Below are 11,134 nucleotides of genomic sequence, written 5' to 3'. Positions count from 1 at the left end.
TGTAAGATATAAATCAGTAATAGAAACAATAATTGTACCTGTTAACAACAGCGGGAGTTTGTAGAGCGATCAACATGAAGAGAAAATTGCCCAAGTCAAGTGATTCACTAGAAAACAAAGTTGGTATCCACAAACTAGAAATGTCTTTTTGTATGTCAATATGAAAAAACCTGAGACTTTTTTTCATAAATGATCAATTTATGAAGTTGACTTTAAAAGGAGAATATGACAGATAGCCAGTTGAGTGGCAAAAAAGTCAGCAAGTAGCTTGCATCATATGATTAAATTATATATATATATAATAGAAGAATCAATGGATGACTAGGACGTTTAACAAGGCATTGCTGATGGAACTTTGAAAAGTTGTGCCTTCTATATAGTTTCTTACATGTATTTGTTTGATTGGTAAAAGATCAAATTTGTTTCCAAGAAGAACACATTAGTCCATTTGAAATTCATCATAGGAAGCTACATCAATAATATTAAATGGCAATTTACTCCTTTCATTTCAAATTTTGGTCCATGTTTGAAAAATGGCAACACACCTAAAGCTCTATTCATTGTGAATCAAAGTACTACTTACACAGTTACACTATCAAGGATAGAATTGGAATCGTCACCTAACACGTTAACTAGGTTTATTAGGTCATCTGTAACTAATTTCTATGCTAAACCACATAACGTCTAGAAAAACTAAAGCAACGTTATTCCCATAAAAATGAGAATTAGTTTCACATATGAACATTAACTTAATTCACGAAACAGTAAAGTCAGAAAACCAACTTTTTTTATCAGATTAAAGTAACTAAACTTTATCCTTTATTACAGAAGTGGAAATTGACAACATTAAACACAAATCACAACAGAAAATAAAACCCTTTACAGTAAATTCAACATATAATTGGCAATATTTTCTAAAAATGTTGTTTCTCTCTGTCAGTCAAATTTCCTATTTCTTGAAATTTCTCATGCACATGCATGATTTACTACCCATCTATATCTCTTTATCTATTTATAGTCACTGAGATTTTTAATGGGAATAGGTCCATAGTATCATGAATGCAAAAGCATTACCTCATACAATGCCATAAAGAAAATGAGAAATGAATGATATAATAGTAATTTGGTATTTTGATTTCCTTTTCATACGTAAATAAATAGCCTGTAACATTATAGTTAGTGCACTTGAATTCTACTAGCAAAAAGGGAAAAATGGTACGAAAATTGTTTAAGTCATTTTCAGGACAAGTAGTTGTAGAAGAAAGCAGAAGGGTAGTTGACTAGCTTCTCACCTATTTTCCTAATCACAAAGACAGTTATATTGTAAGTAACTTCACAAATTATCACCTTGAACAACTTCAATTTAACTGCAAACCACTTGTTCAATGTTTTATCATTAATATTAATTACTGCTCCTCACACAAGAAACCAAGAATCAACATGGAAACCACCTCAAAAATCACTCAGAAATGGATGTTATGTGCATTCGGGAGCTTCATTAGCTGCTTCATTTTCTTGCTATACTTAAAGCACAACAATGAGGCAGTAAATTTCAGTGCTCTGCGACATGCCATGTTCAATATGGCCTCGTCTCTAGACGATAGCTTTTCCCCTCATGGAAATTTAGAAATCTCGAAACCAGCAAGAAGAAGAGAAGATGAAGGGGATATAATACAGAAAAACAGTAGGAATAAGTGCAACATATTTGAGGGAAGATGGATTTATCAATCAACGGAAAGCCCATATTATGAAGCATCACAATGTCCGTTCCTGAGTGAACAAGTGAGCTGCCAGAAGAATGGAAGGCCTGATTTTGACTATGAAAATTGGTCTTGGGAAGCTCATGATTGTGTGATCCCACGGTAGGAAAATTGTTTATTCATTTTCTTTTTTCACACTTTTCTTTATTTTGGATTTAACTGACAGTGTGAAGGATTTTGCATGATCAGCATATAGAAAGTTAAACTCTTTCTCTTTTGTTATGAGCAAATTTCAGCTTCAATGGCAGAGATATGTTGAGGCGGCTCAGAGGCAAGAGGGTCATCATAGTTGGAGATTCATTAAACAGGAACCAATGGGAATCTCTCGCGTGTCTTCTTTATTCTACAATTCCTCCTTCAAGAACCCATCTTGATCTTAGCAGTGGCTACTATAAAGTCTTCAAAGCTAAGGTAAATCAACTTAGGGACTTACTTTTTCCAATGCAAGTACCCTCACAGGCACCGGCGCCCCTGATGCAATAATGCATGGTAAAACAGCACTGGTGCAATAATGCATAGTCACATGGACACGTCCGCTGCACCCCTTGAATACCATGAATTTTATTTTTGTGCACTTTCCGACATGTCTGATGTTATCATACATGTGATTTGAAATCACTCTTTGTTTTGAACGTTCATACTCATATAAAGTCAATTTTTGGTTTTTCTAGGACTACAATGTTACTGTAGAGTTCTACTGGAACCCGTTTCTTGTCCAGTTCGACTCAATAAATGCTCCTAAAGTTTTAAGGCTGGAGAAACTGGATTTGTCGTCTCAGCATTGGCAAGGAGCTGACATTATGGTATTCAACACAGGACATTGGTGGGTGCATCGTGGGAAGTTCAAGGCGTAAGTGCACTAATGAACTTTCTTAAAAGTTAAAGAATATAACATCTCTACGCTGATAAAGAATTTTCAAACTATCAGATGAATATATGCACTGTCTGTAAAAAGTGAGATTAGTAAACTAACCGAAAAAATAAGACATGTTACTTGGTGCAACATGTTAAAATAAATAAACTTTGCATGCAGGTGGGACTTATTCGAGTACAAGGGACGATTAGTTGATGAGCTGAAGCTAGAATCAGCATTTGAGGTGGCAATGAGAACCTGGGCAAACTGGATAGATCAGAATGTTAACTTGACAAAAACAACAGTTTTCTTCAGAAGCATTTCCCCAGAACACAAAGGTCAAAACGGATGCTACAATAAAACACAGCCAATCACAGATATGTCCTATGTAACACATTTTTCCGAGTCCCTGACGAAGATTGTTGATAGAACATTGTCAAAAATGAAAGTCCCTGTAAGATACTTAAACATCACTAAGCTCTCACAGCACCGCGTCGATGCACATCCATCAGTCTATGCCAAAAAGAAAGGACAAGAACTGATAAAGAGGAAACTAAAGCCACCCCAGAGTATTTCTGATTGCAGCCATTGGTGCCTGCCTGGAATGCCCGATACATGGAATAGGTTACTATATGCATCTCTGCTTTTGGATCACCCCATTGATTCCCCTAGTCTATCACATTTGGTCTCTTGAAAATCAGAGATTGACCATCAGTAGGCTATATTAGTTGTTGTATTAGTGTGGATAGTGGTGGCAATTTCAACCCATATTTTCTTAACCCGCCCGTCATAAACCCATTTGGGTTAACCCATTTTCAATCCGCAATATAATGGGTCAAATGTGATTTCATATTTCTATTGGATTCCTCCTGCTAGCCTAAACGAGATATCTACTGAGGGAACTTTTGAACTTTCATATGAGTGTATAACTGTGTATGTTGATTGTTTCCTTTCTTTTCACATTGACCTCACAATGCATTTATGGAGGACAAATATTTTTACTTGTTTATGTTGTTCCAATTAATTCCATAACATTTTACACAGTTCACATTTTTTTCTGAAAACATCTTCTGATGATATTAAGAATACTCTCTCCGTTTTAATTCCTTTTTTTTAGCAACTCTTTAATTTCAACTTTTCACATGATATGTTTAAGACCACAAAATTAATGGATATTTGATATATTCTACACATTGTTAGTTTAAGACCACAAGATTCAAAAGTCTTCTTTACTTTCTTAAACTCCATGTCAAGTCAAAACCAAATTGAAACGGAAGGAGTGGTATTATAAAAGTGTTTCTTCTTTGGATCCATTAGTTATACATGTGCGGTGCAATCACTTGATTTCCGATAATGATTTCAGGATTAACCAAATTCATGGAAATCAATTCTTACAAACAACTGCTTTAGTTAGGTTATATTTGGAATGCTCAAGTGAATACCACATGAACTATTGTAAAAGTTGCACTTTACAGGGCGCAACAATACCCTCCAGCAATTAAGCAGTTATTACTACTGATGTACGCGCACAAACATTAAATATAAAATGCAAAACAAATCAAGACAGATAGTAGAAGAACTACAGTACGTTGGCATACCAAATACCAATTAATGACATAGAATAAGTGCATTCAAGATAGGCTTTAACACTGTAAAAAGTTTCCATATATATATTAATTTATGAAGATTCGCTACAAGATGGCCATACCTCATATATGGGTTGGTTCTTCAAGGTACCACTACGTATTATTTACTGGCTAGCTCTACTAGAGGAACGGATTGCTGATACTTTATGCAATTTTATAAGAGAATAATGCATAATAATATCACTCTCTAGGACACCATGGATTGATTGGAAAAGCAATAATACTATTTACAGTATCATCAGAACTATAAAATCTCCCACTCAGATTCAGGATGATCATTAGCAGACAACATTTTTGTGTTTGAATTCATGGCAAGAACAGGCATCACCTTGTCCTCCTCAGCCTCTAGGTTGAATTGTTGATCTCCATATAGTGCTCCAAGTTGTTCATACTCTTTCCTTGTCAACCTCTTTTTCGTGGAGAAAGCTTCCCGAAGCTTATTCTGAGAAAATATTGACAGAAACGGTCAACAAAGATCTAAAAGATGCATTTAAGCAAAGAACCAGAGCCCCGCTCTGCTTCTCCTAAAAAGCGAACTAAAGGAATAAATACAGGAAAGAAATATATAAGAGAGAGATAGAGGACCAACCTTATAGGACTTCTTTTTGACAGGACCATGTGGAACATGAATCCTGTCCTCTTCAACCAGGACACATGTTTCATCCAACTGGGATTCATCAAATTTCTCAACAATTTCCAAATCAGACTCAGTGCTGTCATACTTGGACATATCAGAAGACAAATTATCTGATTTTTCTGTAAGAAAGAACAATGGTGTCATAGAGATAGAATTGAGAAAATTATAATCCAAGAGACAATGAAGTGATCTTAAAGGCAGGCACATGGTTTGTTTCACAAACATCCCTTTGATTCAATTTATCTCAAGTGAATAGGATAGGAGAAGGAAGACAACCTAAAGATCTACTAATTTTTCCTTGAACGAGCGAGTAACGTGGACGTGGAGTACATTTATTTGCTGGGATGGAGGAAGAGTAATGCAGATACTGTAGTTTTCTCTAAATTCCCAAGGAAACAAAAGGTGAAAGTGCAACTGTAGAACCTTATATTGACTAATAAAACATAAATGATACATAGACATACTGACTCCCAGCACTCTGGCGCACACATGAGCACCTGACCTCCTGCAGGTTCTCACGAATATGCACTGCAGAGGTATAATCAGTGTGAGCCTTACTGGATGAACCAACTTTTGATGGCTTTAACTCTTACAGTTGTGCCAATTTAGTACTATTAGACATTTCATCCAATACAACACAACATAAGGTCCACCGTGACTCATAGTTGCGATCCACTGTATATTTTCTGCTATAATAACATAATTTTGGGTAATTAATTATAACATCTGACGATTTACCATTTGGCATATAGTTTTCCTAGAAGTAACACACAGCAGTCAGTCTTGAATCAGTGTTACACAACAAAATGGGAACAGAGAGAGAAGAGAGATCTATCAGTGTTACACAGCAAAATGGGAACAGAGAGAGAAGAGAGATCTTTCTCCAGTTTTAGTTATTAGAGTAGCTAGAATCAGTCAGTACCTTCATGGGACTCATTGATTTCCTCATTAGCTAAATTGTTCTGAACATTACTGCTAATTTCGTATCTTGTATTACATGCTAACTCCTTTGTACAAGTATCTGTTGCCAATATAGAAGTTATCACAGAGAGCAAATAAGAGAAGAAAACTGCAGACAGTATACCACAAGAGTTCGGTGAAAAAGCCACCAACTGAGATAGAGCTGGAACCTGTTTGTTTCTTCCCGACATATTCAACAGACATCGTAATAGAAGCCTCAGAAGTAATTGAAGTATCAGCTGCAGACACATTAGTTTGTATAAAGTGATCGCGAACTTTACTTGCTGCTTCTCCAGAGTCAGATCCTTTAACTGAGGCCAGGGCTGAAGTCAGGGTCACATGATCAGATGCCATTTCAAAACCACCCCTAACCTCAGCACTTGAAGATAATTTTAGTGCATCCCCTGATGCAAGACAAATAGCATTAGGCTTCTTAGCTGGGTGGCTGTCTCTAACAATTTCTTTGATTCCCACATTTTGACGTTTATAGACTCCTCCACTTTTGCTTTTCCCTGAGATCTCAAGAAAAAATAATCTTAGCAGATCTGTCTGACCAAAGAGATTAAATAGTAGTTGGTGAATAATCAGCATTTGCATTTTGTACCCTTGATCACTTGAGTGTCATCATTTAATTTGTTACTAAAACGTCTGGCACTTCCTTTAAGATTTGCTTTCAACTTCTTGTCAATTTCGTAGTGAGCATAAGGGTTAAGAGACAAGTCAGCAGCTGCGACTTTCACAGGATCAATATTACATTGAGGATGAACATCTTGCATCACCTCAGAACAGAATCTCTTGACATTTGTACCAACAGTGTTCACCTGATTCTCAACATATTTAACAGTGTCCTGTAAATGGTCACAGTCTCAGTTATTCTGATTATAAACATTTGGTCGAAATTAGCAGGGTGGATAATAGGCAGTACAATTTGAGAACCTTTTAACATATCCAGTGACGTTATTGATCAAAATTGACAGACCACTGTTAATGATGCATGGTGATATGCTGTCATTTGTTTCAATACCATGATGAGGATGTATGTCATCCTTCCTGGCAATCATAAATTACTTACTCTGGGTGGACACAAATACAACTTTTCATATAGGAAAAGAGAGAATCCATTTAATGAAAGATAAGATTATAATAGCAGTAATGCTACCTCAGAAAAGCACTTCTTTCCCAGTCGAGGTAGAGCTAGACGTACAAAGCTATTATGCATCAATGAGTATTAGTAAGAATGGTTTTTGATGGTATAGTCCATCAAGATGTCTGCATTTGTGCCTATCACCCTTGAGTAAGTTCCAACATGTAATATTTCCAAACTGTTACAGAAAGTGTAACAACATAGAGGAAGGTAAAGGCAATGAAAGTATCAATCAGTCTTTTTACACTCTTCCTCCAATTAAACTCCACATTTATCAGTGAAAAGGTGCAACCAACCAAGTCATTGCGTATCCAAGGTCACTGATTACCCATTGTGTATCCTGGAGAAAAAGAAGACCCAAGGAATAACCTAAATAGAAACATGCAGGATGCAATCTACTTGGGACCATACCTAGAGATCTGTGGCTGAACACTAGATGCAGAATAGGATTAGTTGAGTAATAGGACGGATTTCAGCTATAAGCAAATTAACTTAAGAAAATACCAGTAACAAATAGCAATAATAAAATAGGGAGTAGGGAACTATATTCGAAAGAATGAAGTTCACCTGGTACATAGCCTCTTCCATCTCCAAACACATAGTTTCAAATTTTTGGTATATGTTTCCAACCCATGATATAGATTTCAAGTCCATTGGAGAATAGGTACTCAAGTTAGTTCCGCAAGATGTTATAGCTTCCCAGCTGCAAAAATTTCAGACAAGTCGTTGCATTGTTAAGATGGATTTTTTTATGAACTGCACAGAATTATAAAATTCTCTTGGGCCAAGTCAGAAACCAACTTCAATCTGTTTCAAAAACAATGAATTTGTTAATCTAACATGACTAATTAATGTTGACTCAAAGGCCCTCTTTCTTAACGAGACACCAAATGTTATGTCAGCCAGATTCCATCTGGAAATAGTGAGACAGTGAAGTGTTGTAGTTTTAAATGTTTCCACATTAATTAGATATTGTCATTCAAGTTATCAAAAATACAAATCTCGATAAATCGATTGTATGCATACCAATTTCCTCCAAACAAACATTATGGGTAAAGAGGATTGAGCTAAATTCAGACAGCCAAATATTAGATTAAATAGTAAAATAAGATATAATTTGATCTACCTCAAATATCCCAGTCAGACACTAGGTTCTAATGGGAGGGTTTACGTCTTTTATATTTTGCATGCTGAACAAGAGACTAAGCGAACTGTTCAAAGTGGAGTAACAATCGTTTTCCAAAACCCTGCTAGGGCTTCATGAAGCTGTGTAACCAAAGCATTTGCAAACTTATGCTCGAATTTCCTCACAGCCCTCTACTCTTGTAATTCTCACCTTAGTTCATGGATGCAAGACGGAGCAATTTTTTTAAGAGGATTAGGTCAAGGTGCACTGCAGTACTCCTACTCAATATACCAAGTCTTCTTGATATCAGGAGTAAACAAAATTTAAGGCACACAAGAAGCTTTTCAACAGAGATATATAAATTTTAGTGTCAACCTTACTTGCAAATGATTTCATATTAAATGTGTGACAAGGCCTCACCATTTTTCTCTTAAAGACAGATTTTTATCAGCTCTTTCTTCCAAGGAAAATCACAACCTTTCTCTCCACTAATATTTCTCCACATGTTAAGTATGCAACACTTGAATTAGGTAAGAATTAGTAATAAGACCAGCTAAAATTGATCATTCAGCCACTCAAAATTAGAATACCAATGAGCCACCCCACCTGAATCGCCAGGCAGAAAAAATCAAATTCCCGTGTGCTCATAGGATCAACTTTGCAATATTAGCAGATTTACATACATATGCATTTGAATCACCACACAAGTAGAAAGTATTCTAATAAAAAATTCAACTATATCAGATAGTTTAAACAGCATAAGCCCCTTCATTCATTATATTCATTTTGTTCATCTGATAACAGAGACATGTTGAGACCATTATCTAGGGTAGGATGATCGACAAATTAACAAATTGACTGACATTGAGACATCTAAGGTCGAACATCTGCAAATGTCTGAAAGGTCTAACCATCTAGTAGCATTTTGATAAGCTCAACTGTTAAGCATTTCCCACATTCCGACATTCAAACACTATGTCCATTGTTTCACAAATCCAACAGCAAACCAGACTCCTAAGACAAATAGAGAAGGGAACAGAAGGAACTTCTTATATAGTATACTGGTGCAGCCAATTGCATCCCAGGGGAACTAATCGAGGTGTGTAAACTGGTCTGATTACCACACAAAAACAAAATGCATCCAAGGGGTTCCTTATAAGAGTAGCTTTTCAATGCCTTCAGCATATAAAACTCAGAACTGCTCCAAAGACATCTTTTTATTAAGAAAAGTGCTCTAAAAGACTAATATCATGTAATTAGATGAACCTTATTTGCAATCTCATCTCTTGTTTTCTAGACTCCAAAGCCATTTTGGTCATCCAAAATCAAGAAGGTCTAAGAGCTTCCTTATTAGCTAAACTAGGCTCATGCCAAGTTTCCAAGAAAAGCTAAGAACACAATCACACACAAAAAAAAAAAAAAAAGCAAGCTACTTTACCCAAACCCCACAATTTCACATAAGCAAAAAATCACAGCAAAGGCAAAAAAAATATCTTTCCCAAAATTTCTTCACAGAAACACAAGAAACAACCATTATTACCTTGATCAAGAAGCACAGCCCCACAAAGAATCAATCTTTACTATCTATACTACATATGTACACAAATAACAACAGAGATACAAAAAAGGTGGAGTCTTTATCAACAAAAAGTAAACAAAAATAAGCACACTCCTAGAAAGACAAAAAGGGATTGTGTTAAACAAAGAAAAAATGATTTTTAAAGTTGAAGTAGAGGAACTTACTAAGTAGCAAGAATAGAAAAGGCAAACCCACCAAAGATTTTCAGCAAAATAGAAAAGAATCAAGCTTTATATTGGATTCTAAAGAAAAAGTAGAAAATACAATTGGGATGCAGAAATGGAGTGGGTAAGATAGTTTTCTTGAATAGGAAAAATTCTGAAACGTATAGAAGTGTACAGACGCTGTTCACCTAGTTTTCCTCAAAATGGATTCTTGACACGTATGCAACAAAATAGAGTTAAATATGAGTATATTCTATCCTTATCGGAGCTTGACTAGTCTTAATTTGTGCCTTGTATGATCCGATAGAGGGAATGCCGCTTCCTACGAAATATTTTTTTCATATTCAAAGTTCGAATTTGAGATCTCTTATTATATTATATTAAACAAATATAATGTTCTCGAAAAGAAATATTTAAGTAAATTTTGGCATATTGATAATCACATCAAAATCAAAATTCGAATAGTTTAAAAAACTGAAGAAAAAAAATGCATAGAATTGTTAATACTGTCAAACATTTTGAGACATAAAATAGAAATAGTGGAAGTAGAAAAAAATTCCTTTTATATATCTTTATTTAATATATATATATATATATTTTTAAATCATCCTAACAGTTAATTCAATTCATTTTTTGTGTTTTTTTTTCATACTTCAGTATAAAAAGGATAGAATATACGTGAATCTTATTCAAAAGTTATTTTCGAGAGATATTCGACTCAAAGTCTAAAATAGAAAAATTATAAACAAAGTTTATGCCTTTACTATTTGTGGCTATATCACCCTTATCATCAATTCATCATTAGCTAAAGAAGGGGTGATAAGTATTCTAAGGATAAGAATACAAGCAATCATGAAATTGAGAGGAAAAATAATAATTTTATTTTCTTGAAAATGATATCAAACATATTTTCTTATTAAAGTAATTATTCCTTTCCTGAAAAAAATAATTATTTGGAAATTGGTGTGCAAGAATTAGTCGTAAAAGGGCACTTGGAAATCAACTGAGTAATATAGAAAATCAAACTTGCTCAAAAGTCAACTGGACCCCAAAAGAAAATATTTTTATAACAGTTATTTTTTATACAGTAACATTTAATAAGGAAAAAAAAATGTCTTGATACTATGAATTTAAATAAATAGTACTCATAGATAGGATTGTTGGTGAAACCAAACACGGGATAATTCTAATATAATAAAGTTGAATCCGTTTACAAAATAAAAAATGAGTTCATCGATCATTAACGAGTGCGGTGGAATGATAAA

At 34.8% G+C, this 11,134-nt stretch overlaps 2 protein-coding genes across 3 annotated transcripts; one reads left to right on the top strand and one right to left on the bottom strand.

The window, feature by feature from the left end:
* The first annotated feature begins 1,111 nt into the window (after positions 1-1,111).
* LOC125875844 (protein trichome birefringence-like 42) lies at positions 1,112-3,632 on the top strand. Its single transcript, XM_049556888.1, has 4 exons — positions 1,112-1,862; positions 1,997-2,171; positions 2,432-2,610; positions 2,794-3,632. The coding sequence occupies exons 1-4, from the start codon at positions 1,441-1,443 to the stop codon at positions 3,305-3,307; spliced, it is 1,290 nt and encodes a 429-aa protein (XP_049412845.1). The 5' UTR covers positions 1,112-1,440; the 3' UTR covers positions 3,308-3,632.
* Positions 3,633-4,225: 593 nt separating this feature from the next.
* Positions 4,226-10,077, bottom strand: LOC125875848 (uncharacterized). Of its 2 annotated transcripts, none has more exons than XM_049556891.1 (7): positions 9,870-10,077; positions 7,568-7,703; positions 6,461-6,704; positions 6,027-6,368; positions 5,819-5,917; positions 4,849-5,015; positions 4,226-4,701 (listed from the first exon to the last, which is right to left on the bottom strand). In XM_049556891.1, the coding sequence occupies exons 2-7, from the start codon at positions 7,652-7,654 to the stop codon at positions 4,504-4,506; spliced, it is 1,137 nt and encodes a 378-aa protein (XP_049412848.1). In that variant the 5' UTR covers positions 7,655-7,703; positions 9,870-10,077; the 3' UTR covers positions 4,226-4,503. The 2 variants fall into 2 exon arrangements, with proteins under 2 accessions (XP_049412848.1, XP_049412849.1); XM_049556892.1 differs by lacking the exon at positions 9,870-10,077 and adding an exon at positions 9,667-9,822.
* Between the last annotated feature and the right edge of the window lie 1,057 nt (positions 10,078-11,134).

The sequence above is a fragment of the Solanum stenotomum genome, chromosome 9 (genome assembly GCF_019186545.1).
Source record: "Solanum stenotomum isolate F172 chromosome 9, ASM1918654v1, whole genome shotgun sequence".
NCBI lineage: Eukaryota > Viridiplantae > Streptophyta > Magnoliopsida > Solanales > Solanaceae > Solanum > Solanum stenotomum.
The sequence above is the reverse complement of the archived record's forward strand: the minus strand, read 5'-3'. Positions and strand labels throughout refer to the sequence as shown.

Excerpts from the sequence above, each read along its gene's own strand:
- LOC125875848 (XM_049556891.1), bottom strand. The coding sequence starts at position 7,654 with ATGGACTTGAAATCTATATCATGGGTTGGAAACATATACCAAAAATTT. Across the intron at positions 6,705-7,567 it reads TGGAAGAGGCTATGTACCAG|GACACTGTTAAATATGTTGA; the intron begins GTGAACTTCATT and ends GACCATTTACAG. Across the intron at positions 5,016-5,818 it reads AATCAATGAGTCCCATGAAG|AAAAATCAGATAATTTGTCT; the intron begins GTACTGACTGAT and ends TCTTTCTTACAG.
- LOC125875844 (XM_049556888.1), top strand. The coding sequence starts at position 1,441 with ATGGAAACCACCTCAAAAATCACTCAGAAATGGATGTTATGTGCATTC. Across the intron at positions 2,172-2,431 it reads ATAAAGTCTTCAAAGCTAAG|GACTACAATGTTACTGTAGA; the intron begins GTAAATCAACTT and ends TGGTTTTTCTAG. Across the intron at positions 2,611-2,793 it reads CATCGTGGGAAGTTCAAGGC|GTGGGACTTATTCGAGTACA; the intron begins GTAAGTGCACTA and ends CTTTGCATGCAG.